Genomic DNA, 23,237 nt, shown 5'->3' on the forward strand with positions numbered 1-23,237 from the left:
CAAGAAGACTCGGTGCTCTGGTGAGCTCCAAGAAAATGCTGCTGAGCCACGTGCAGGGCCCGAGGCTGGAGCAGCTGTGAGTACTGTGGCCAGACCTCCCACCAAGTGCCACAGGAGGGGCTGTGCCACGGCACAAAATATGGATGCCTGGCTGATGCCTCATCCAACTCAAATCCCTTTGAGTCCAGGTCCCTTCCAAATGGCATGGTCAGGATATCTGCAGTGGTTAGCCCGAGGAGGAGGGTCTGTGCTGTGACAGGAGGGAGATAAATGCCTTTCCACAGGCAGAAATGCACCTTCCCCATACTGTGGAAGCATATATCAGTCATCTCCCCTCCCTTTCAATTAGTTATTCACACAGCAGTGCAAATTGCCGGGTCTAATATTTTCCATGATGGGCTATGAATGCAGAAGCACAGGATGGGTTCTTTTGTCAGGGGACACAATGCTGCAGGCATCCCCCATCAGTGCCACGTGCAGTGACGGAGCAGGAGGCCAGGCACAGCTCTCAAACAAAATCCTTCCTCCTTTTAGTGCTTCTCCCACTGCAGGCAAAATAAACTACCCTCCATGAGCACTGGGGAAGGAGCCTTTTCCAGCTCCCCCGTAGTGGAACAAAGCTGCGGGGCCACAGGCTCTGGCTTGCAAACCCATCACACCTTGTTATTTTGGTGCCACCAAGGACAGCACAGCCACCAGAAGTGCCTGCCTGTCACCATGGAAATGCTGAATGGGAGGGTTTGAAGCCTGCTGTGACTTTCAACCTCTGCCAAGCAAAACAGAGCCCTTAAACACCCACAAGCCCTGAGCGTTTGCATGAGGAACAGACTTCTACTCCCCTTGACCTGCTGGGCATGAGGCAGTTAACCTGGGACCGCTCCCAGAAAAAAAGAACAGACCCCACTGTTCCTCCAGCCTCCGAACAGTCACAGCTCAGCCTCCTCCCTCAGCTGCCCCTGTCCCGGACCAGCTGCCCTCTCCCAGTGTGCACCCACCAGATCTGCCCCGCAGACACGCCACAGCACAGGCAGCAGTGGTTTTCTGGGTCTGCACAGCCAAAGCTTTTGCACACCACGACCAGCACTGCCATGGGAAGACACCTCCATCCCTTCCCAGCAGACCTGACCGCTGGTCCTCCCCCTGGGGCTGCTCAACCTCCTTGGAAAAGAGCTAGAAAGCAGGCAAGGGTTGGCCATATTCCTGCTCCCTGTAATTCTGAGCAGGGTATGCAGCAGAGCCATCCCGACCAGAGTGTTTCCGCCTGCCCTGGACCTTGCCGTGACACTCTGGCCGCCTATTGCTGTTTCTCATGCCGGTGGCGTCTGTTCCCCAGGGAGGCGGAGAGCCACGACCGTATGGGACACAGGGCCAAGAGGGACAGGCAGGAAACACACGGTGGGAAATCCGCTGTGAGATGGAGGCAGCAGGGCCAAAAGAGCAGAGCAGCTGTCAAAGATTTCAAAGGGGCCTACGGCCTGCCTGTGAGATGACCCCAACCTCCCCAGCCCGTGCCGACAGCCTGCATGGAGCCAGGCAGGCTCCTTCGGCACTGAACGTGGCCTCTGCAGTGTTTGCTTCCTGCCTTCAGGCTCGGCAGGGTGTTCATAGCCAGAGAGCAGGGAACAGATTGGAACTGCACAGAGGAGAAAAGACAAAAAGGAACAGTGGACGTCCCGAGAAGCCCACAAGGGTGCAAGCCAGACACAGCTTTCAGGGTAGTATCAGCCAGCATGTGCCTTCGGGGAAGCTGCAAGCAGGTTCCCAAGGCCACACAGTGAATCCCGGCAGAGCATCACCTCTAGGCTGGGCCAGCAACCAGCACCCCAGCAGCACATCCTCCCCTCTGATAATGCCAGGAGTGTTTCTCTGTCACACAAGCAATCCCTCCTAACAGCACTGGTTACAGCAGTCTGTATCTACACCACACCTCATTTTCTCCCCCACTCCTCCCTTTCCTTTCTAAATCCTACAGGAAAGTGTGGAGCCTTATCTGGGAGGCCTTGACATCCCAGAGCTCTGGCGCCACGTCTAAAGCCTGATTTTCTCCAGATCTTACACAGGAGCAGGGCAGACCAAAGGAGGGCTTCTCCACCCTCTCTGAGCAACAGCAGGCAAGTGACCCATCGGAGCACAGCTGTGCCCCTTCCTCCCCCCCCCCCCCCCGACCCCCTCAGCCCTGCCCCTTTCCTTCCTCCCCCCCCACCTTTGAAATCTCTCTGCAGGCAGGCAGAGTGAAGGACACAGTATTGCAGCTACACCTCCTCAAGGGAACACGCGATGTTCTCCATCCCGGAGCACAGGAGGGCAGGAGCCAGCGGGGCCCACCAGAGCACCGCTCAGCAAATGCAGAGCGGGCTGTAAATCTGTGCAGAGGATGAACTCCCACTGTGCTCCCAGGCCTCCAGGGAGCGGGAACTCTGTGATCCCCTGGCACACCACCACCAAGCCGCCTTTGACGTCAGCTCATGTCTACAAACATTGTCTTTGACCCATGGCCAAAACTTGCAATGCAGGGGAATATCAACAGAGAAAGTGAATATCCATAGAGATATCCCGCAGAGCGCCTGCTCCGAGCGTGCTAGGTGACAAGGGGCCGAGGGCTGAGGGTGAATGCGCAGGCGCACCTGGCATGACTTGGGAGCCAAAAGGTCCCCAAGAAATCAAGTAATTTAAAATGCAAATCCCCAAGGAAAACAGATGGGTGAACCCTCACTCCAGGTCACTCAGGCTGGACTCTGGCAGGCCCAGCAGGAAAACCTACTAACATCTGGAGGCTCCGCCGCTGCCAGCAGATCCCGCAGCAGCTGGGGGCTGGCCCCAGGCAGAGCAAACTGCATGTTTGGGTGCTGAGCTGTCCCCCACACAGCTCTGCTCTGTCGCTGCCAGCAGCTGCCGCGGCCACTCCTCAGTGCCCGGCAGCGTGTTCCACCACACCGCCCCACGCACCTATCTCGGTCCTCCTGCACCCACACCAGCGCAGATGTGGCAGCCTGGAAAGCAGCAAAGGCCCCTCTCCCAGCCGCTGCTGATGGAAAGGTCAGGCGCTTGCCTGTTGTTTACAGAGTGCTAGGGAAAGCTGGGGGATGGGTTGACTGGTAACAGTGGGAACCAGCACAAAAGGGAGCTGTGGATCAGGGCTTTCTTTTCATACCAGGGACACGGTCATTGACATGGCCTTGCTGAGGTCTCACAGCAGCTTTGGGACTGGACCTCAGGTCTCCAAGGATGGAGCCGGCTCATATTAATCATCACCAAGAAGCTAAACAGCTTCTCCTCGGTGAGCAAGATGCAAACATCAAGCTCCGCTGAGCGGATCTGCTCCTCGCAGCAGAGCCCAGCCTGGCACGCACGTCCCTTTCCAAGAGCCAGGCGCCTGCCATGCCCCAGCTCGCGTCACCACTGCCACTTCTCAGCACTGATGAAGGCAAAAAACCCAGGCAGTAACTCATAGGGAAAACAACAGTGCCATCTGCTGCACAGCCCCACTTGGCCCCGAGCGCCCCGACAGCCGCGGCCTGCCCACGCAAGGCACTCGGGCAGGCTGGCACCGCGTCACCGTGGCGTGCAGAACGCAGCCCCAGCCAGCACCAAGCCAGGCACGGAGGCAGCAGCAAGCAGCCCTGCAGGGGGAAAGCAACCCTACCGCAGCCCTGACAGCCACCCGCAGCTGAACCACCGGGCACAGCCTCTGGTTTGCACAGAAGAGCAAAGGACGGCAGGATGGGGAGGCAGAGCAGAACGAGAGAGTGTCCCAGAGCCCATTTTGTGATTGCAGGGTGTGAAGCAAGCTCACTCGGTAAAGGCAGGCAAACAACCTCCCTCCTCCATCAGCACCCTGCAGGTGAAGCACATCTTCCAGCCTCTCTACAGGCAAGGGGAGGGGGGAAGAGGCAAACAGCCCCTAACACTTGCGGAGCCTTAGCAAGCTAGCTGACACCGTCCCCAGCATCTCCTTTGGAAAGAAATCTCAGATCCTGGCACTAGATACCATGCACTGCCAGATGCTCTTTGTCAGGGGACACCTGGTGAGAGCAGGGTCAGCCTGAGGGGGCTGAGAGCGTTTTCTCTGCACCTCCAGCCCCAGCAGCTGTGTGTAGTTGCCTGTTAGCCACCCCTGCTCCACAAGTGATTGCAGTCTGGTGGCAGGTGAAGCTGGTTCTCTGCATACACTGCCTGGAAAGCGTGCTGACATCCTCCACGAGACATGTGTTGCTATAGCAATGGGAAAGGTATCAGAAGCAAAACCGGCATTGATGGATAGTGCAGATTGCTGTTCAGATTACCATGCAAGATCAGGACCCCTGCTTCTTAAGGTCCAGGAGCCAGGCACCACGTAGGGAATGGCACAGTGAAAACACTGCAAGGAACTGAAAAAACACAACCCCAAAGATGCCCAGAATAAACAAAGTTCTGGAAAGCCCCTCCTTTCTTCACATAAAGAGCCATCTCAAAGCAAACTGACCCTGAAGATAATGAACTGCACTGAGCTACAGGATGTCAAATCAATCATTACAGTATCCCAGAGATTTATCTTGGAGCCTACAGCAGTCATTGCATCCTCTGCTCACGTCTGATCAGCCCTGTCTGCAGGCACATACACACATGCATGAGTGGGAGCTCCAGATGGAGCAGCTGAACCACACTGAGGAGGGACTTTTCATCTCTCTACCAGCTTCCTCCCAGACCCTGCTGCCAGCTGGACTCTCGCTTGCTGTCACTTGTTGCCAACTCACCCTCGTGCCCGTGGCAGAGCACCACCAAGACTTAACTCCTAGCCATTGGAGTCACTTCAGACACAGCTCCCTTCTCTGCCTCCCAGCAGATGACAGAGACACAAACAAATTCAGCTCCAGCCTTGCTTGCCTGCACTCAGGCACTCTGCGTCCTGCCCTCAGCCAGCCCCAAGACTGCTTGTCCACCATCTGTTCCCTTCTCCAGCCCAAATGGCCGGTAAAGGAGAGAGAGGGGATGAGTCTGCAGCCTCTGGGAGCTTGGTTCAGGATGGAAGCCACCTTCTGACTCACGTGCAGGTTTCGGTTTTAAAGGCTGCAGTTCACCTTTGCACATGAACCTTTGCTTTCACATGTCATGACACCCTGAACAACACACCTGCAGCAATTAGATCGGAGATGAAAAAAAGAATCTTGTTGTTTGCCCAGCTTATTTACTTTGCAGCACTCAGTTTTCCCAGTTGTTTGTGTGGGTCTTTCCCTTAGCAACCAGGGAGAGAAACATTTATGAGGCATGAAAAATGTAGTTGTACAGCCATAAGAACTGGCAGGGTGCGGCTGCAGGCACAGCTGGAAATTCCTCTTAACTAGTAGTCACAAGTGACAGGACTTCAATGAATTGCACCCCTCAAACAGCAAAATGGCTCATCCTTTTCATGCAGGACATGCAGGCAGAATCAGGACTTCTAACCTGTGCTCTCCACTGTAACACCCGCCATGCAGAATCCCAGGCTTGTAACAAATACCTCTACGTGCCTCAGTTTACCCATATATAAAATGGGACTAAGTATAAAAAGTGACATGAAGGCTAAAGTTGAGACCTTAATACAAAGCACTCTGTAGGAATGCAACCTGCATTCCCCAACATGGAAGGCAGGCTGACATCTTTTTCCAGACAGCTTTATGCCTTTAATCTTCTGGATCTCCCAGCAAGATTATGCTCCCCAGTTCACAGCCATGGTGACAGTACTCTTGTTCTTGACCCTTGGCAGGGTCAGGATCCAAACCCTGGTATTTTGGTTGCCAATCCCCTTTTCCAAAGAGATGTGCCACAATCCCACATGCATGCATGCTGGCACCAGCTCCTGCCTCACACACTTACCCCCAACAGAGCTTATTTAGCTTTTGGTTACAGGGCTAGATCAAGGCAAATGAGGCCCAGACCAAATGGACCCACTGGGTGCAGGAGGCGGCTCTGGTATGCACATTTTCCAGTCCAAAAATGGATCCCAGCCCACTTTTCCATCACAGCATCAGCCCTTCCCTTTATTCATTCTTGGGCTCCCAGGAGCCAGTATTGCCCACTTACCTTCCCACCACCCCCACAAGGGCAGCAGCACAGACCCTCCTTCCCTGGGAAGGGGTTGCGGTGGGAGAGGAACACGAGGATGAACACACTCAGAGGAGCATCAGGACCAGAGTGCCACTGGCGAGACCCCCACATGTCATGCCTTCGCTTCACCCTCCCCTGCCCCAAAAGCACCAGTGGGTTTGTGAGCGTAGAGCTTTAGTCCACCTCGGCTCAATTTGGCTTCATTTAGCCTCACAGACACACCAGGCAGTGACAAGGGCCCTCCTGGTGCCCCTTGGCCCCGGCGCTGCCTGGCAAGCTGCAGCCCCGGCTCGCTGGCACAGCACGCAGCAGCCTCGCAGCCTGCCAGCGGCCACGCAGCCCATGAACGGCTGCAGCATCGCAGTGACAGCCAGACCCTGTCCCGAACTGTCTTGCTTTCGCTCTCAATCCTTCATCTCCACTTCTGCTGGCCGCACTTACCCATTACGCAGAGAGAAAGCGAAAAAAAACCCCCATGAGATCCACAAACACGCACGCACACCCCCGCAAAGGCTGCTTCCCCCTCGCCAAAGCTCACGCCGCAGAGCAGGGGTCTGGACGGTATCCCCCTACGCCAGCCGGCAGCGAGGGACAGGCACCTGCCGACCCCCAGGACATCACCGCCAGAGCCCACCCGCTCCCCGGCACCGCACACGCGTTGGGCGCACCGCGGACTCATCCCGAGCCCCCCCCCCCCCCCAAGCCGGGTGCCGGAGGGACCGAGCGCGGCTCCCCCCGCGGTTGCGCCCCGGAGCCGGGGCACCCTGGCAGCGCCCCGGGGGGACAAAGCGGGCGGGCGAAAGGCGCAGCTCACCTGAGTGTCGATCATCATGGTGCCCCGCGCATAGCCTCCGCCGGCCGCTCCGGGGCTCCGCGGGGCCGGGCTCAGCGCCCCTCCGCGCCGCCCGGCGGCCGGGCCCGCAGCGCGCCGGCCATGGGGCCCCGCCGCCCCCGGGGAGCCGCCGCCAGCGCCGAGCGCGGCCGGGAGAGCCGAGGCCGGGAGAGCCGAGCGGGGCGGCACCGCGCGGGGCGGGGGCGCCGCTGCCGGGGGGCGGGGGCCGTGCCCGGCTCCGCCCGGCCTGGCCCCCGCATCCCGGGGAGGCGCCGGCAGGTGGGTGCGCGGCGGGGGGTGTACCCCTGCAGGTGCCGCCTCCGCCGAGTGCCCTGCGCCCCCACGCCTGCTTGGGTGCCATCGCGCGGGGCCGTAGGAACGGACCTTGCAGCGCTGGCCGGGGACGCGCGGGGGGGTGGCTCTGCGCGGCTGGCGAGCTATAAATAGAGGGGAGCTTCAGGGCAGAGGAGCGGGTCATTCGGCGGGCGAGCCCCCCCGCCCCGCGGGGCACCTCTAAGGAGGTGAGCCCGGCACCCCGCCGCACTGGGGCCGTGCCGGCAGCGCGCAGACACCTGCCCCCGGCTGCCTCATGGGTTTCGGGGGCACGGAGGGACCCCGGGAAAAAAAGCTGCCGGAGGTCGGGGTGCGCCGTCGAGGTGCTGGAGCGTGAGCTGCTGAGCCAGCGGGGTTGCCCTGGAAACGGAGAGGCTGCACGTGAACGGCTCCGGTACCCACCGTTTATATTTATGAGGCCGATGACATGTGCCATCGTAGAGTGATGTCAGGAGACAGCTGCGTCACTCGCCAAGGCCAAGTGCAGCGCTCCCGGCTCAGGGGTGCACACCTGGGGACCCACACACACACCCGGCACCCACAGGTGCCCCCGTGTCTAACGAGCCCCTGCCCCGGGAGCCACCCAGCGGGAAAAACAATTTTGCCAGGGCGACAGTGGGAATTGGTGACAAGGCGCAGCCCCCCACATCTGCCCCTCCAGCTCCCCAGGGCTGCAGGGCAGCAGAACCAGCGGCTCCTGGGGGGAGCATGGCCAGGAACGGGCGAGGTGCTGCCAGGGCGCTCCTGCTGGCACGAGATGCTGCCACTGAGCAACATCATTCTAATTATAGTAATGGTGTCAGTGCTGAACAGTGGGGATAATACATACTTCAAAAGGTCTATAACTAGGTAATTTGCTGCTGGCAAAACTCACTACAAAAAAACCCCAACAACCTCGCCCTAGAATGAAGCACTTTTAAAAAGTAATTTGTACTCATCTAACTTGCTTTAAATTAGCTAAAGGTTCAGAGGGGGGAGCAGGGGGATGAGGTGGGCACACAAGCAGCAGAGGTTTCTGGTTAAGGCTGCCTTTCGATTCGTGTCGCGTCATACTAGTTTTACATGAAACAGCAACATTTGGTGGATCTATGTTTAGTCTAAATATAGCCTGAGAAAAGTCGAGTCAGTACAGCGTTACTCTTACATTTTGAGAAAAGGAGGGAGTCGGGTGGGTAGGCAGACATTTAAAAGTCATTCCTCCGATGCATTTTGCCAGGAACCCTTTCCTAAATTATTTGATTGTGTGGACCTACATGTGGAGCAGAACTGCAGGAGTGGTGATTTAGCGTGAGCAAAGTGCAACCCATTCCTGTCAATTCCTTCTCCAGTTCCTGCTGTCCCTGAAAGCGCCCAGTGCTATCATTGTCACTCCACCTGGACACCTGCTGCTCTGTGTGTGTGTCACCCCCAGGGATCCCACAGGGACTTGCTGGGGCAGTGGGGTGAAGCAGAGCAGGGGAGGATTCACGTGAGAAAATAGGAACCCTGGTGCTTAGAGCTGCCCTTTGAGATTAGAGCAAATTCCCCCCGAGAAAAAACCTCACTCCATCTGTCTCATATTCATTAGTGACGGGTCAAGGCTAGCCCCTGCATGGACACGAGACAGTCCCTTCTCTGAACAGGTACGATAGAGGGTAGAAGAGTAAAGCCAGTCATTCTGGCAGTGAGCTCGCAGAATCCAGCTCCTTTCTACTACCGTACTGCTTTAACTGCGTTTAGCCAGCCAGGCGTATATGGCTATTCCCAACTGGTTTTGTGCAGGGAATGTATAACTGATGTTCTTATCCTTCCTCATCTGCGTCTGCTCAAAGACCATCTTGTTTCCATGCCCCCCAGCCACAGATCTCAGAGAAGGCAGTCCTTTTGTAACTACCGCTGCATACCAAAGTGGTTCAAAACGACTTTTTCTGGTCAATAATGTCAGACACCAGCACCCGTGGGAGGGTTAAGGGAATCCAAATAGGAGTGGGAAAGGGTGCTAGTTTGGTTTAATGGAATGATTCTTGTCCTGTCCGTGGGGAGAACGAGAGGATCACAGCCTGGCCCCACCTAGGATCATCTTCAGTGCTGGAAGCTTCTGTTTCTTGCCCCCCAAAGAAGTCTTCCCTTTGGCATGAACGCACCACACAAGTCACCAGCCAGGACAAGAAAAGAAAAAGCCTGTCAGATGGGTTCTTAAATTAGATAGACAATGAATGATGAGTCTGTTCCAGCCGAGCAGAAAGGAAGGGATGGAAGGAACAAGGGGCCCTTGGGAAGGCAACAAGCTACTGATCTGAGGCTTAGTTAAGGACAAACAGGGGCCTGAGTCAGAAATACCTTGAAAGCATCATCAGATCCTCAGGCAGCATAAATCGGCTGATGATTTATTTACATGTGGTGATTCACTTTTCATGCAGTACTGCGTGCGTGTTTCCACATCCAAATTCCTTTGGCACAAGGACAGGCAAGACAGTGTTGTCCCCTGTGGCGAATGGAGGAAGACCTCACATGCAAGAGTGTCGCTCTGATGCCTTGTTACCCTGTGCCTCAGTTTCCCCACTGAGCAATGGATGTTGGTGGGGAATTCAGATCAGAAAGTAGGTCCTTGTGAAGCTCCCACACTGCCCACAAGCCTCAGGCTGCACACTCCAAATGAGAAAGCTTGCTGCTGGTGTTGGGGGAAGGGGATTAATCAGCAGGAGATGACAACAAAAGCCCAGGCTTTCGTTAATTAGAGGAGGGCACGAGCTGATTCAGGGAGCATCTCCCACACTGCACTGGGGAGTGTGTTTCTGGAGACACAGGGAGTTTCTAGGTACTGCTTCAAATCACAGCCCTGTCAAGCAGAACTGTGTCACGTAACATGTGACACAAGACCTTCCCCTGGGGAGAAGCCGCGGGCCTGCCAGGAAGATAAATATGTTTCACACTGCACAAATCAGGCCATTACTGTGTCAGTCACGGGGTCACGGGGTCCTGGATTTGGCCAAAAGGTGGCTCGGAAGCAGAGCTGGAGAGCAAGTCTATTATAAAAGTATTTCAGAACAGGAACCCCAGAAACACAGACTGCCCTCGGTCACACATCATTTGTGCTGGAGAACGTCATCTCATAGTGGATTTAGTATAGGCTATGAGTATCCACATGGGAATTCATGTAATTTAGTATGGCAGAATGAAGCCCAATGCCTACAAACACAGACCAATTTAGAGCAGAATTAAGGCACAAAGGCAATTAGCCATTGGCACAGCTGATCTATGGATATGTGGCTGCTACATCACTCCATGTTTTTATTGGATCTGAATGCTTTTCTAAGAGATCTAGCCCAGTCCAGCCATGTATTGTGAGCTTGATACTGATATCGGGAGATAGAATTATCTGGCTTGTCCTGTGCAGCTCTGACTAGGCAGTTCCTTCTGGCTTGTAAAAGAATCCATATGCATATATATAGCAGCTAGCATAATGAGACCCTAGTTTCAGTCATGGCTTTTGGACACTTAACTGCTTTCCAAATAAGAAATATACAGTATTATTCCTGGGTTTGGAGGGAATACATCTTTTGGGAAATATTTAGATAAGGATCTTTCTTCACCCTTTTGGCTTAGATGAGGCGCCCGGTTACCAGACAGACATCTTCACAGGGGATTCAGTTCTGGTTTAGTTATGCAGTGGGGTGTCTTCCTGCAGCACCACATTACTAAGAACATGGAGAAAATATAATAGGGTAGACCTTTTGCTGGATAAAGCATGAATCAACAGATCCAACTGCCACTAGGGGTTTTGGGCTGAAGGTATTCTGTGTACCTTATTTATATTATGGGTACTGTGAAAGCTTTTCTAATTAGTTGTCTGGAAGACGAAATGCCTACAATGACACTGGCAAGTGCCATTTTCAGCCAGCTCACACAGGACTGAAATGGCTCGTTAAGTCATCTGCAATCAGTGATGGGGCCCTAAAGCTCTGAATACTTGATACACTGCCATACAGCAATTTCCTCATGTGAAAAGAAGCAAGAACAGTCAGGCACCTCTTCCCCCTTTTCTCTCTCTCTGCCAAATAAGCCTTTTTTTCTTTTCTTTTCCTTTTTTTTTTTTTTTTTTTAAACTGTTCCCTTAGAAACAGTCAGCTTAGCCCTTTCACCCCTGCTTCTCCTTTCCACGTTGTACAGCACCACTGTCCTCTGCTGCTCCTGTGGTCTCTCTCCCTGCTCACGTTAAATGAGCATGGCACAGACTTGCAAAGCCCTGTGGTAGCACGCCTCAGGAGGTAATGGAGAAGATTTTATGGCAGACATGCTGCAGCAAGGGAGGTGACACACGAACCTCCATGCTGTGACCTCAGTTGACAATTATGCAGTCGTCGTTGGCAAGCCATGGCTGTTCTCCTGTGTTTGAAACCCCCCCTCCCCATTCACCCGAGTGAGCTGTCAGGCTTTAAAGGATGTAAAATGCCTGGTTCAGCTTCTCATCACATTCATGCAAAGAAAATGTTAACCCCAGCCTACTTCCAGCTCTACACTGAACTCACAGTTTCACTAGAGCATTTCATTATAAAATTAAATCATCCTGTTTGTTGGAAATGCATCAGCTCTTACTGTCAGTTCCAGCAGCTTCTAGCCAATTTATTTTACAGAGCTTAGAAAAGTTGGAAAGGATTGAAGCAATGGATGGGAACATGAACCTCTCAATACCAGATTTTCTGTGTTGGAAAAGATTACTTGATCTACAGAGACATGTATCAGGGAAAAGGTTCAGAGCACATCTGTGATTGAAATAAACCCAAAAAAGTTCAGGCTAGGTCTAAGCTGTGCCAGTTCTGTCTAAACTTGGGTCTCCAAAACACAGATTGGAATTTGGAAGATAACTGCTGTATGAATTCACACTATTTGTCCTGTCAGACCAGAATTCTTACTGGCAATGGCTTGCACCAGCTCCCTGCTAGGAAGGTCCAAGAAATCCTGCTGCACACTGATCAGGGATAACTTACTCTGGGCACAAGTTTCCTCCTGATCCTGATAAAGGGTGTGAGTTTAAGTCACAATGCACAAAAATTTATTGCCCTGCGAAGTCCATTTTTTTTTGTTAAGTGAAAAAGTCTTTACTAAAACTCTAGGTCATCTTCACAGGAATGTCAAATACCGTTTTCATCTTGCTAGGCCTCAGGAAAATGCTCAGGCAAAAGCATCTGCAGCCTTGCTATAAGGACAGCCTCGCATTTGATAACTGGCCTTTTGCATGGCTTTTTGCGGGCTGCAGCCTTAAGTGGGATGCTTGTATTTACAAAGATTAGGAATCTAGAAACCTTTTCATTCTCACCTCCACTTTGGCTGCTGCTTCCAAAATGCATTAAGACTCCTGTTGTCCACAGAAACTACCCACAGGTTCCTTGCTCAGTTTGTTCACACTGGGAACAAAAATTGATGGTGGGGCATGTTCTGTGGAAGCTAATATTCAGTGGGTTTGATTGTGTGGAGGACGTCTCTGCAGGGATCAGATGGTCAAGCTCGTATCTCTTTGTAGTTCTTATCCACTGTGGAAAAACGTATGAGGTGAATTTCAGGGGGTTTTGGTTTCCTGTCATCCCATAAATACTCTGGAGAAAGCACCTTGGAGGGTTTGTGGGAGATGAAGTGCCTATTGAGATGACTTTCTTCCTGCCAGGCTGCCATGATCCCATTGGCTTTGTCCGTCAGGATGGTCATGTGGCAAGTCTTGGTGAGCTCATAGACTTGCTGGACCAGCCCTCCAAACACAGCTCCTCCATAGTAGAAGTCCCCTTCTCCATCAGGGATGTAGCCTGCTGAAGATCTCCTCCTCTCATAAGGGAACTGGCTTCGAGGGACATTGAAATAACCAGGGTGTATGGCTGCCACTGTATCACCCAGGGTTTCAGGCCCCAGGCGTTGTACAACACCATATCAATGTCCAGGCAGAAGAGGTAGTCCAACTCCTGGTGGCTCATCTCAGCTATGTGCTTGTTTATGGCCTCCATCCTGCGCATGGAGATCTCTTGCCAGCTGGGGTATTTCTTGATGGGGACAATGACAAGCCTTCGTCCAGGTTGCAGCTGGACATTGGGAATTGTCTTGGGGTTGTCAGTGAAGATATAATAGTTCACCTGATAGCCTTTCATGAAATGCTTCTCTGCTGACTCCAAGAAGTGGCCCACAAACCTTGTGTATCTGTGCAGACACAACACACGAACAGCACAGCAGGGACAAGGGGGTGTGTGGTGGGTTATGAAGGGTACTTTAATGGAAGAAAAGGGATGAAGAATGTTGACTAGCTATTGCTGCGAGGATCCATACGCTGCACATGCAATAGGTAAAGTATAGTGGAAGACAAGGAATAAGTGGATTATCCCTCTGTTGACCAACGAAAGAACATGCTAGTTCTTTGAAAATACTGCCCATGCTTCAGGTACCTTAGGTGTTGAGTCTGTTACCTTGCAGGTATTTATGACTATGGACACAATGCATGGGCATAAAAGTTTACTACAGATCGGGGCAGACTTCAGAACTCTGCTAAGGGCAAAAAAAGCCAAAATGATCTTTCCACGGTGGAAGTATATCAACCCAAGAACTGTGCCCACTGAGCGGTTCACTTACTTTCCAGTGGTGAAGGCTGTCTCCCCTATGGTGAGATTCAGTGGCCTGTAGGATCTCAGAATTGAAGGTTCCTTCCCAGACAATGGGGGCCAGCCATGGTGTGACTGTCAGCACATCCTGACGCCTGAAGGAAAAGAAAGGGAGCGTTAATGAAGTGTAACTGTTCCTTTTTGTTTCAAGGCCAGTAAATGGGAAAGAAACACTAAAAAGGCAGCTAGAAGAAGAGTGTGTGTATCAGCATTAACTCACTATGGATAGTATTATCTTCAGAATTTTTTCCCCTGCCCTCTTGTTTACAGTTACAAAGCACGGACGTTTCAGTTCCTGGGATGAAAGTAAGCACTGTTTAACAAATTGGCAAAAACCCGAGGATCTACTAAAATCTCACTTACGCTCATAGGCCTTTTCTGCTGAGGAGTCTAATGACCACTGAACTCACAGAATGAGAAGCTATGCATATTTGCTATCAGTCTGGTGCAGATTGCTACATACAGATTAAAATACAAGTAATAAAATGAAAATCTTTACTATAAAAATATGCACCATTGCTGTGTTATTAAAACACAGCTTGTGGCATGACAGTTTATTTTTCCAGTATTTATATATAGCTGTAACACATTCAGATATAATTTAAAATTCTGTATGTGAGCCAGCATGCAAATGTGTAACAAAGTTATAGCAAATCCTCAATCTCCTGTGTGGGTAGTGGAAATATTGAATATACATGCAGTAGAGTCTGATTATGCCCTATTACAGCTATGCAATGCTATTTCAAATTTCTTTTTTGTTTTCAGGGTTTCTTTCTTACCTTTCTAAAACAAGATGCCATTTATGATGTGTAATTTTCCCTAGCCTGCTCACATTCGCCCCAGACCATGATCTGTAGCCCTTTGCTAATGAAATTTGTCACGCGCAGCACATGGTCACATTTGGAGGCTGAGGCAGTCTCCCATCTGACACGCTCCCAAGCAATAATAGCACAAGAACCAAACCAAAGGACCTGTGGGGAGCAGTTTGATAGCTGAGGCAGCAGTATGCTTTCAACCCAGATCTAATACTGTCAGTCTGAGTGGATACAAGAATAACAATTTCACTCCCTCCTATGATAATGCTTATGATTAAAAGATTAAATTATACAGGAAGAAGAATTTGGTTTGTTGGAAATGCACTAACTGAACTGTTCTCTTTCTGGGTTAATTATCCTTTTCTGTATGCGGGGAGAGAGAGAAAGAAAGAAAAGGAAATCTGCAAGTTTGCTCCTCTAAGTAGGGCACTTTTTCATTTCATTTTTAAGGGCTGTACTGGGTTTCCCAATGACTCATTTCCATGGTATGCATCCTCACAGTGTGTGCTAGTGAACTCCCTTCAGAGGACATAGAGCACTAAAAGCTACAAGATTCTCTCCTCATTTAGTCCAGTATATGCTAGCTGATTTCGCACATTAATTTATTCCAATATGGAAGAGAGAAATATTCAGGCCTAGCACAGCCTGTTGAAATAGCGGGGGTTGGGGCGGGAAGATATGTACCAACAGGGTGGGTTTATTAACATGCAAAAGAATGATGGCTGTTGAAGGTGAACTGCTAGAGATAAGAGCCAGGTATTAGGAGCTGGCCCAAAGGAGACTGCTGACAAACATGAGCTGGCAAGGAGTGTTTGCCTAAGTCACTTCTTTGCTGCTGCTGCCTGAAAGCTTCCATGTCTGTTTAAACTCACTGGTTTGACGGCTTCTCACAGGGACTTGGCTGTGTGAATACCCGCAATTTGTTCCAGCCTAAGATCCAGCAGGTTAGCTGAAATCATTGCTGAAGGTCACACAAGGCACCTGCTTGATTTTGCCCTGAAATGGACTCAAAGCTCTGCCACAGCTGGTAACAGCTACAACACCGTTCCAGAAGGTATTTCTCACTGTCTTCCAGCTCTTCATCTCTCTCATCTCCAAAAGAGTTCCTGGCAGCAACCATGTAGACAGGCTGCGTGTGTGTGCTAATGTATTAATTAGGAATTTACAGGAGGTATGTTAACAAGTATACAGTGACTAAACTCAATCTTAGAGTGGCATAGACAGCTGTAGACATACCCATATGGTTAGGCTTCTCATGGAACAAGGTACTGTTCAGGGTGTACCAGGACTTTGAAACTGTGAGTGCCGCAGAGCACTCAAACCAAAAGTCAGCAGAAACAAATGACAAAGATCAAACAAATAAACTTACTCTGGAGCCAGCACTCTTGGCTGCTGATAAAATAATCTGTAAAAAGGAAGAAATATCCACTGAATAATACATGAATATGTCCAGAACAGAGGAACAGCAGCTTAAAGGTCAAGAAATACAAAAAGCTGGTACTTACTGTGGGAAAAGTTGGATTAACTTTTCTTCTGTATATTGAAGTTTCATGGAGCTGCATGATGGGGTGGGAAAAGAAAGGGATTGTAATGCTTTTCCTAAAATACAAACCAGGTTCAGCTTCAGGACCTGCTGCTGTACTGACAGCCATCCAAGTCCTCACTCCAGTTGCTGTGCACACTGCTCTGCCTGGTAGAGAGAGTTAGACAGTGCCTGTACGCACCTTCAAGGGCTGTCAGGCGAGTAACAGTTTTGAAACAGAGCACACAACAGAAGAAGGACAGAGAGATGCTGGCAGCTGTCAGAGTCTGTGGGTAAATCAGAATTTAGGGGTCAAAATCCAGGGAAGCACATGCTTGTTGGGGGACTGTCAGTACTGGTCATCTATGTGCTCCCTTCCCTGCATAACTGAACTACCTGAAATATATCATGCTTGAAACAGCATTCAGAGAAATAAGCATCTTACTGGGCACAATGGTTTTTAATGGCTTGAAATAATCAGAAATGCCTCTGTTTCTATTTGCATTTTTTATTTTGTTTTGTTTTTACAAGATCAGTAGGTCATGACAAAGGATGGGAAAAGCTGTGGCTTGTCATGTTATAACTATGGTCCAATGTGGCAGTGAAGTCACTTAGGCCATGTACCCTGCCCTTCCACAGCGTAAATTCTCTTTCACGCAGCTTCAAGACAGCTTTTGGGACCCATACTAAGTCACTTAACTGTACATTAGTTTGCATCACGCAGTGAAGCTGACCCCTTAACCTGTAAGGTTTCTGGAGAAGCGGCTACCCTTTCATTGGTTCAGAGCAGGCTTCTTGTCCGCCACTTGAGTGCTGCCATGACACAAATACATGCATGAAGTGAGTGGAGAGCACAGATCACAGAGTGAAGAAAAGAAACATGATTAGGGGACTAGGCGGGTGTTCCTGATGCTGTCAGAACTCCTTATGTGAATATTCATTTCACCTCTCTGACTGGCATTTCTCCATCTAGCGAGCTGGGATACTTAATCCGCATCTCAAAGCACAGTGGGATCCTGTGTGTACATGTGCACATGTGTGATTACACCCTGATAAAAAAGCCAATGTTCACCTGTTGGTCCTGGTGTCTGTGACTCACAACAAACAAAGCCTCACTCATGCTGTACAAATACAGAGCTGTCCTGAAGGGCAAGCAGACTAAAGCAGAAAAGGTTACATCATTATCCTTTTAAGAGAGTGACTAATTATAGATTCATAAAATGTGGAATTGTTTCCACAATAAAATGGTGACTACTTGTTAATAACCATTTATACTGTCAGTGAAGTACAGCTCCTATAATAATGATTTATGTTATTCATGACATACAAAATGGGATACTTACAAGATTTCAGGGCAAGGCAGATAATATGGGAGGTAGTGCACTTTTCTATTCCAAGCCATAACCCTGTGATAGCAAAGAAACATTTTAAGATAGGTAATCTTGAAAGATATCTTCCTAGGATTTTCCAAGATGTTCTGAGAATCCAGCACAGATTTTGACAAGTAACTCTGGCTAACTGTGTCTACTTCACTAATTAGCATAGGATCTAGTGTATTCATGTTTTAACGTAATATACTGCTGCTAAGGCATAAATGGGAAGCTCAGGTCAAAACGAGTCCAGAAGCATCCAGCTTGTAACATCAGGTCCAAAGTATTATTATTTACATCAAGTGGTCTGCAAAATGTAGGGCTACGCATTTTTGAAAAGCATACGCAAATGGAAACACATAAGGCAATGCCCAAAATGCATAAATATGCAATATATTGACACTTCCAGGAACTTTAAATGTTTGTCCTTTAATTTACATAGCAGACAAATCGGCTGCATAGGCTTTTTCTCCCTTCAGTTTTGATCACAATCTATATACATTTTTCTATACAATCACTTAACTACCACTGAAATGCAACTACCCACAATGTGAAATAAGAGTAAACTGCAACATCAGAAATACAGTATAATTAACAATAATTTAGTAATAAATAATTTAATAGTTAATAGAAATGCCCGATCTCAGATTCCTTTCAAACAAAGTTTGAGTTTGCTCGAGAATCTGTAAGGCATACTCTGTAGCCAGTGATACTCAAAGCCACAAACATTCTTGGTGTTTGAAAGTTACAATGTTTGATAGCTCCAAAGCTATCTCTAGTTACATTGGAGTAATTTTGGACTTTTGAAGAGACAGATAATCATCTCTTTTAAGGGCTGAATTGAAATGCAACTGGAATATTCTGTACTTGAGCATTTGTTTGTGAGTCAGATATGGTGCTAGCAGCCTAATTCAGACACAATGGTCTTTTTTTCTGTCTCCCTTCAGAGGCTTCTCCCTCTACTAGTGTTACTTTATCTATTATATGAATTACTGTTCTTTCTTACAGCTCTAACAGGGGCTTTCCATTAAATGCACCACATATTTTTCTGCTGCTATGCTTTTTACCACAGTAGAGATATAGACGGGATGTTTTAAATATGACCAAGCTTGTCAGCAAATGCTTACCAGATAAACACGGTAACAACAAGCATACAGACAAAAGATCCCACCACTTTCCTGGAAATCATGTCTTCAGAAGGGTTACTTCTTACTCCCAGCAGCTTTCAATCTGCAAAGAACAAAAAAAGCAAGGGAAATTGTCTATAAATATCTCACTGTGAGAGAAATCGATTATTTTATCATAAGACCATGAGGCTCTCCAAGCAGTTTCATTTTAATTCAGTCTTTCTGAAATCAGGAACACAGAAAGAACCAGCAGACTGTAGAAGCCAGTGCACTCAGTCACTGAGGCAGTTCCTGTAAGCCGTTTGAGAAACCTGGTTTCAGTGAGATCTAATCACGGTTATAAGTGCATGGGGAGCCCTCCTGATTTGAATCTATTTTCTGTTGATCCCATTTAGTCATCTAAAGCATGCACCCTTTGCAATTTAATAAATTTACCAAAACCAATCATATCAGGTGATACGTAGAGCTAATACAGTTAAAACTTTAGCTGATATACTCCAACTTTCACAGAAGAATAACTGCCAGGGACAGGTTCCTCCAAAGGTGCATGTAGGAGGAAGGTAAAATGAGGTTCCATACAAGCAAAGAAATCTTACGTGACAATAACGATGCGTATTGGGTAACGATATTTCTCTGTAAGTCAAAGAAATTGCTTCCTTTTTAACAGCCATAAAAATTAACTTCCTTTAGTCCAACTTACCTTAAAAGCTCAAATTAATCCTCTTTCTGTTCACAGGGAAGTAAAGGTTCCCACAGTGTCAACCAGGGGCCCTGTGACGAACACAAAAAGCCTTTGCATGTGGCCTCCAAAGGGGCTTGTTACAGGCATATTAATTGTTCTAGGCTACGTTCATTATTACCTCCAGTAAATACAGAACTACAGTACTGCAGATAAGTCTCTTGTGTGTGCAAGCTCACTTCCGCCTCCCCAGCATCCTCTGCAGCCACATCAAGCGTTCTTCCGCAAGGCAAGGTTTCCAGGCTGCTGCTGTAGGGACTGTAATGCAGTATTGCATTAGAGCACGGTGCTTCCTAGCATGTGACTGGAGCCGGGGGGGAGGGAAAAAAAAGAAAGAAAAAAAAAAGGGACTGTTTGTCAATCTCCTATTTATAGACAGTCAGATAGTGGGAGGAACTGGTACAGGGTGCTTGTTTGGAGGAGGCTGAATTAAGCATCACAGAGATCTTTTCTGTCTTGGCCCTTGGTAAGGCATATACAACAGTGCCAATAGAGCTGAAAAGTCAGTAACAATTTTTCCACTTGAATTTCTTTGGTTATAAAAAGATAAGTAGCAAAAAGTTCTTTAATTTGCTTTATTATGCCATACAGAAATGCTCTCTGGTGCTTCTTCCTCACTCTCCTGTCAACCAATCTAATCAGCTTTTACCAAGAAGCATCACAAAATCCCACTGTATAAAAAAATATGAATCTTAAGGCTTTCCACCATTTAAAGCCTTCATGGATTCCATGCTGAACAGTTCTAGATTCTTGCCTAAAAATGCTGCAAATCCACAAATGTAGAAGGATTTACAACCAGGCTTTCCTCTCTAGCTGCCATTCTGTGCTTTGACCAGTTTTATCTAACTCCTGTGCTTGTTCTGTAATGACAGCTGCCACACCGATGCCAGGATTTTTCAGTGCCATGTATCGGACCTTTTGCTTGACACCTCTGGCACAAGCAAAATGGACAAGTGTGCAGAGGGGTGTTCAAACAGCTGTTTTTCAATAATTTGAGAGCTGGCTACACAGAGGGTAGGCAGGCAACCTAGGCCAGTGCTTTATTGCCCTTTGCATCAGGAGGCTTCCTAATTTCCAGCCATGATCTCACTTGCTGCAGTTTAGGTCTCTGCCTTTTATGACCGTGATCATGCACCTGGGGACTCCCTTTACATATCTGTAGGCTATGATGTGTCCTTCCCTCTTCTACTCTGGTCCTTCTAATCAGGTCCATGACATACAAAACCTTGTATGTGACTTTATAGAATTATTCTCCATTTTCAGACTCTTTGTTTCTCTAAAACATCAAGCCTTGATTGAATTCTGTTTTCCGTGGCACTTGCAACCCTCTCTGCTTGATATCACTTTCCAATTTCACAAACATCCTTTTGAAATTTTCCCCCAAAGCATAAATGAAAACATAAGACAGTACCACTTTGCAAATAGTCTCCTGGGGATTCTAATTTTCAGCACCTGACCATCCTCACGCACTTACTGCCACAGCATTCAGAAGACTGATAGCACAGAACTTGGCTGATGGGGATGGACAGATAATGAACAGCTAGAAGAAAGGACAATAAAAGTTATCCTCAAATTGAATAGTAAAATTAACACAGAATAAAAAAAAGACATGGGAGTTCTGGTTGTTTTAGTGCAGTTTCAGCTGTTGTAATAGGCATAGTGTACTTTCATGTGTCTTTTTGGAGTAAACATCTAATCCCTCAGGAAAAGTAATACACATATTTTGAAGTATTGCATCATTAGGAGCACAGCTGATGCTTTCCAACTTTGCATCAGTTTCTGTGTTACAAATCTGCATGAATACTGGAGCCAGATGAGTTCAGAACATCTCCTTGCATCTAAAACCATCTCACTGACATTTACCATATTTGTCCTCAACTGATTTACAACCCTAGGGTTCACAATGAATGCAAACAAAAATGAAATAGATGTGGTTGCAGTTAACGACAGAATCTCCTAACAAACACAAGAAACAGCTAAAAGATTTTTAATAGTTACTCAGGTTCCTTGAATTTGTTCAGAGAGTTTTTTTAAAAGGCGATATGATTGAAAGTAGCTATATTACTCCTAAATGAACTTGCTGGACCTCCCAGAACAAAGCAGTACTTTATCTTCAAGCCCTGCCTTGGAAAGCATTCTGGACTGCAGATAAATGCCTCACTTGTAGACCATTTTGTGCAAAATATTCTTTGCAGATCAACTATTTCAGATTTCTAAAACTGAAGTAGCGAGTTGTGAGTACAGTGTGGTTCAGAATGTGAAGAAAGAGAGGATATCCATAGGAAAGGCTTCATCTGTGCCGAAGAAACAGTTTCCTCACTGGACTCCATTATTAAACAGGCCGCCTTTGACTACTATAACCTTGGACTGCGCCATGCCACAGACGTATTCAATCACGCCTGAGGCTTGGACATGAACTTCAGTACAAACCCACTGCTTGAGCTTCCAGCTTTTCAGATTCTCATATTACAGCTAGCACCACAACAAGTTAACTTTACTTGGCTGAGATCCAGCTAGGAAGCACTGCACAGAGTCTGCATTTCATTTACAGCACATTCGTCAGATTTTTTTATTTCAAAAGACAAAATTCCTTTTGCCATGGCATTTGTTCAGTGCAAAAAAAATAAAAATAATTAGAAAATTCTGTTGGACTACATCTTACAACATCAACGACATTAGCACAAACTCATCAGTTCAGAGCAGAAGAACACCAGCAAAATTTGACTGATCTCATTTGTACAATTCCTTAATCTTCTGGACAGATCGTTTCCACCAATTTTCCCAACGCTGAACTGTTAGCAGCTGAGCTGTACTTTCTTCCTTGATCTGGGCAAACTGCTGCTCAAGTTTACATTTGTATTTCTGTATAAAGAACAACAACAACAAATTACAAAATTGGTAGCAATGAAATATAATTTTACTTTGCCTAAAACCAGGTCCTGATCCACTGTGTCAGAAGATTGCATACAGGCCACTAACTTTCTGCCTTTGATAACAGAACTATATGAACAACGAATTATTCACTGTCTGCCTTCTGTGTTCCCTTTACAGACTTCTGAAACAAAATTTTTTTAGCAAAATGTAAATTTTGCCAAAAATGCATGACCTTAATCTCACCTCTATTAGCTCATAAGATTAAAAAGCTGCCTTCTCTAGAGAATAGAGAGGAAAGCATGCATCCCAAACACAGAAAGCACTCTGGCCCTTGCTGGAACTTCCTAAATCACCAGTATGAACTGAACTACTACAAAGCTACTAAAAAGGTATTTCACCTAAACAGAAATCTGTAGACTACCATGAAAACCTCAAGGCACCTTTATTAAAGGGTATATGCTCCAAAATATAAAATACTGTATTTTTAATGCAACATACATTCAGGAAAATATTTCTGTGGCATGCATTTACTATATCACACCCTGCTGACAAGCTGCATTCACTTCAAAACTGTCCTGTAGCCAGGTTCTTAGGTACCATAACTAGACTGTCCTGTAGCCAGGTGCTTAGGTACCATAACTAGATACATAAAACACTCATGCAAATTTGTAGTTTTGATGGCATTTGCCACTGCTGACAGTGTATTTTATATTTCCCTGTTAAAAAAAATATATTTTAAAATTGCTTCAGTTCACTGGAAGTACAATTACTTCCAGGACAAATGCATAAACACAGACCATTTATTTCCTAATTGCTAAGCACTGCTGTTTTGCAAGCTATAGTCAGTGCAAGTCAGAGTCTCAGAGTTGTCTGGAATGTGTTCATTCCTCTAGTAAACTTAGTGAAGAACATCCCTGGCAGTGTTCAAGGCCAGACTGGACAGGG

The 23,237-nt window shown here is 48.0% G+C and overlaps 3 protein-coding genes across 4 annotated transcripts in view; all 3 read right to left on the reverse strand.

Moving 5' to 3' along the window:
* Positions 1-7,064, reverse strand: part of RALGDS (ral guanine nucleotide dissociation stimulator) — a 61,541-nt gene extending 54,477 nt beyond the window's left edge. Inside the window, exon 1 of the mRNA XM_056351715.1 lies at positions 6,878-7,064. Within this exon, the coding sequence (XP_056207690.1) occupies positions 6,878-6,895 (18 nt within the window). The 5' untranslated portion in view covers positions 6,896-7,064. The remainder of the gene's footprint in view (positions 1-6,877) is intronic.
* A 2,514-nt stretch (positions 7,065-9,578) lies between these two features.
* On the reverse strand, positions 9,579-19,519 carry GBGT1 (globoside alpha-1,3-N-acetylgalactosaminyltransferase 1 (FORS blood group)). Its single transcript, XM_056352085.1, is given in 9 exon segments — positions 9,579-13,104; positions 13,107-13,390; positions 13,817-13,867; positions 13,869-13,940; positions 16,030-16,065; positions 16,166-16,216; positions 17,526-17,588; positions 18,680-18,782; positions 19,380-19,519. Coding segments are annotated over 8 exon segments (1,017 nt in total). The 5' UTR covers positions 18,742-18,782; positions 19,380-19,519; the 3' UTR covers positions 9,579-12,706.
* Positions 19,380-23,237, reverse strand: part of CCDC180 (coiled-coil domain containing 180) — a 29,229-nt gene continuing 25,371 nt past the window's right edge. For both annotated transcript variants that reach the window (XM_056352084.1, XM_056352083.1), the window contains 2 exons: positions 19,540-22,280; positions 19,380-19,450 (listed from right to left, as the gene is read on the reverse strand). In XM_056352084.1, the coding sequence (XP_056208059.1) occupies positions 22,149-22,280 (132 nt within the window). In that variant the 3' untranslated portion in view covers positions 19,380-19,450; positions 19,540-22,148. The remainder of the gene's footprint in view (positions 19,451-19,539; positions 22,281-23,237) is intronic.

This window comes from Falco biarmicus, chromosome 9 (genome assembly GCF_023638135.1).
Source record: "Falco biarmicus isolate bFalBia1 chromosome 9, bFalBia1.pri, whole genome shotgun sequence".
Classification (NCBI taxonomy): Eukaryota; Metazoa; Chordata; class Aves; order Falconiformes; family Falconidae; genus Falco; species Falco biarmicus.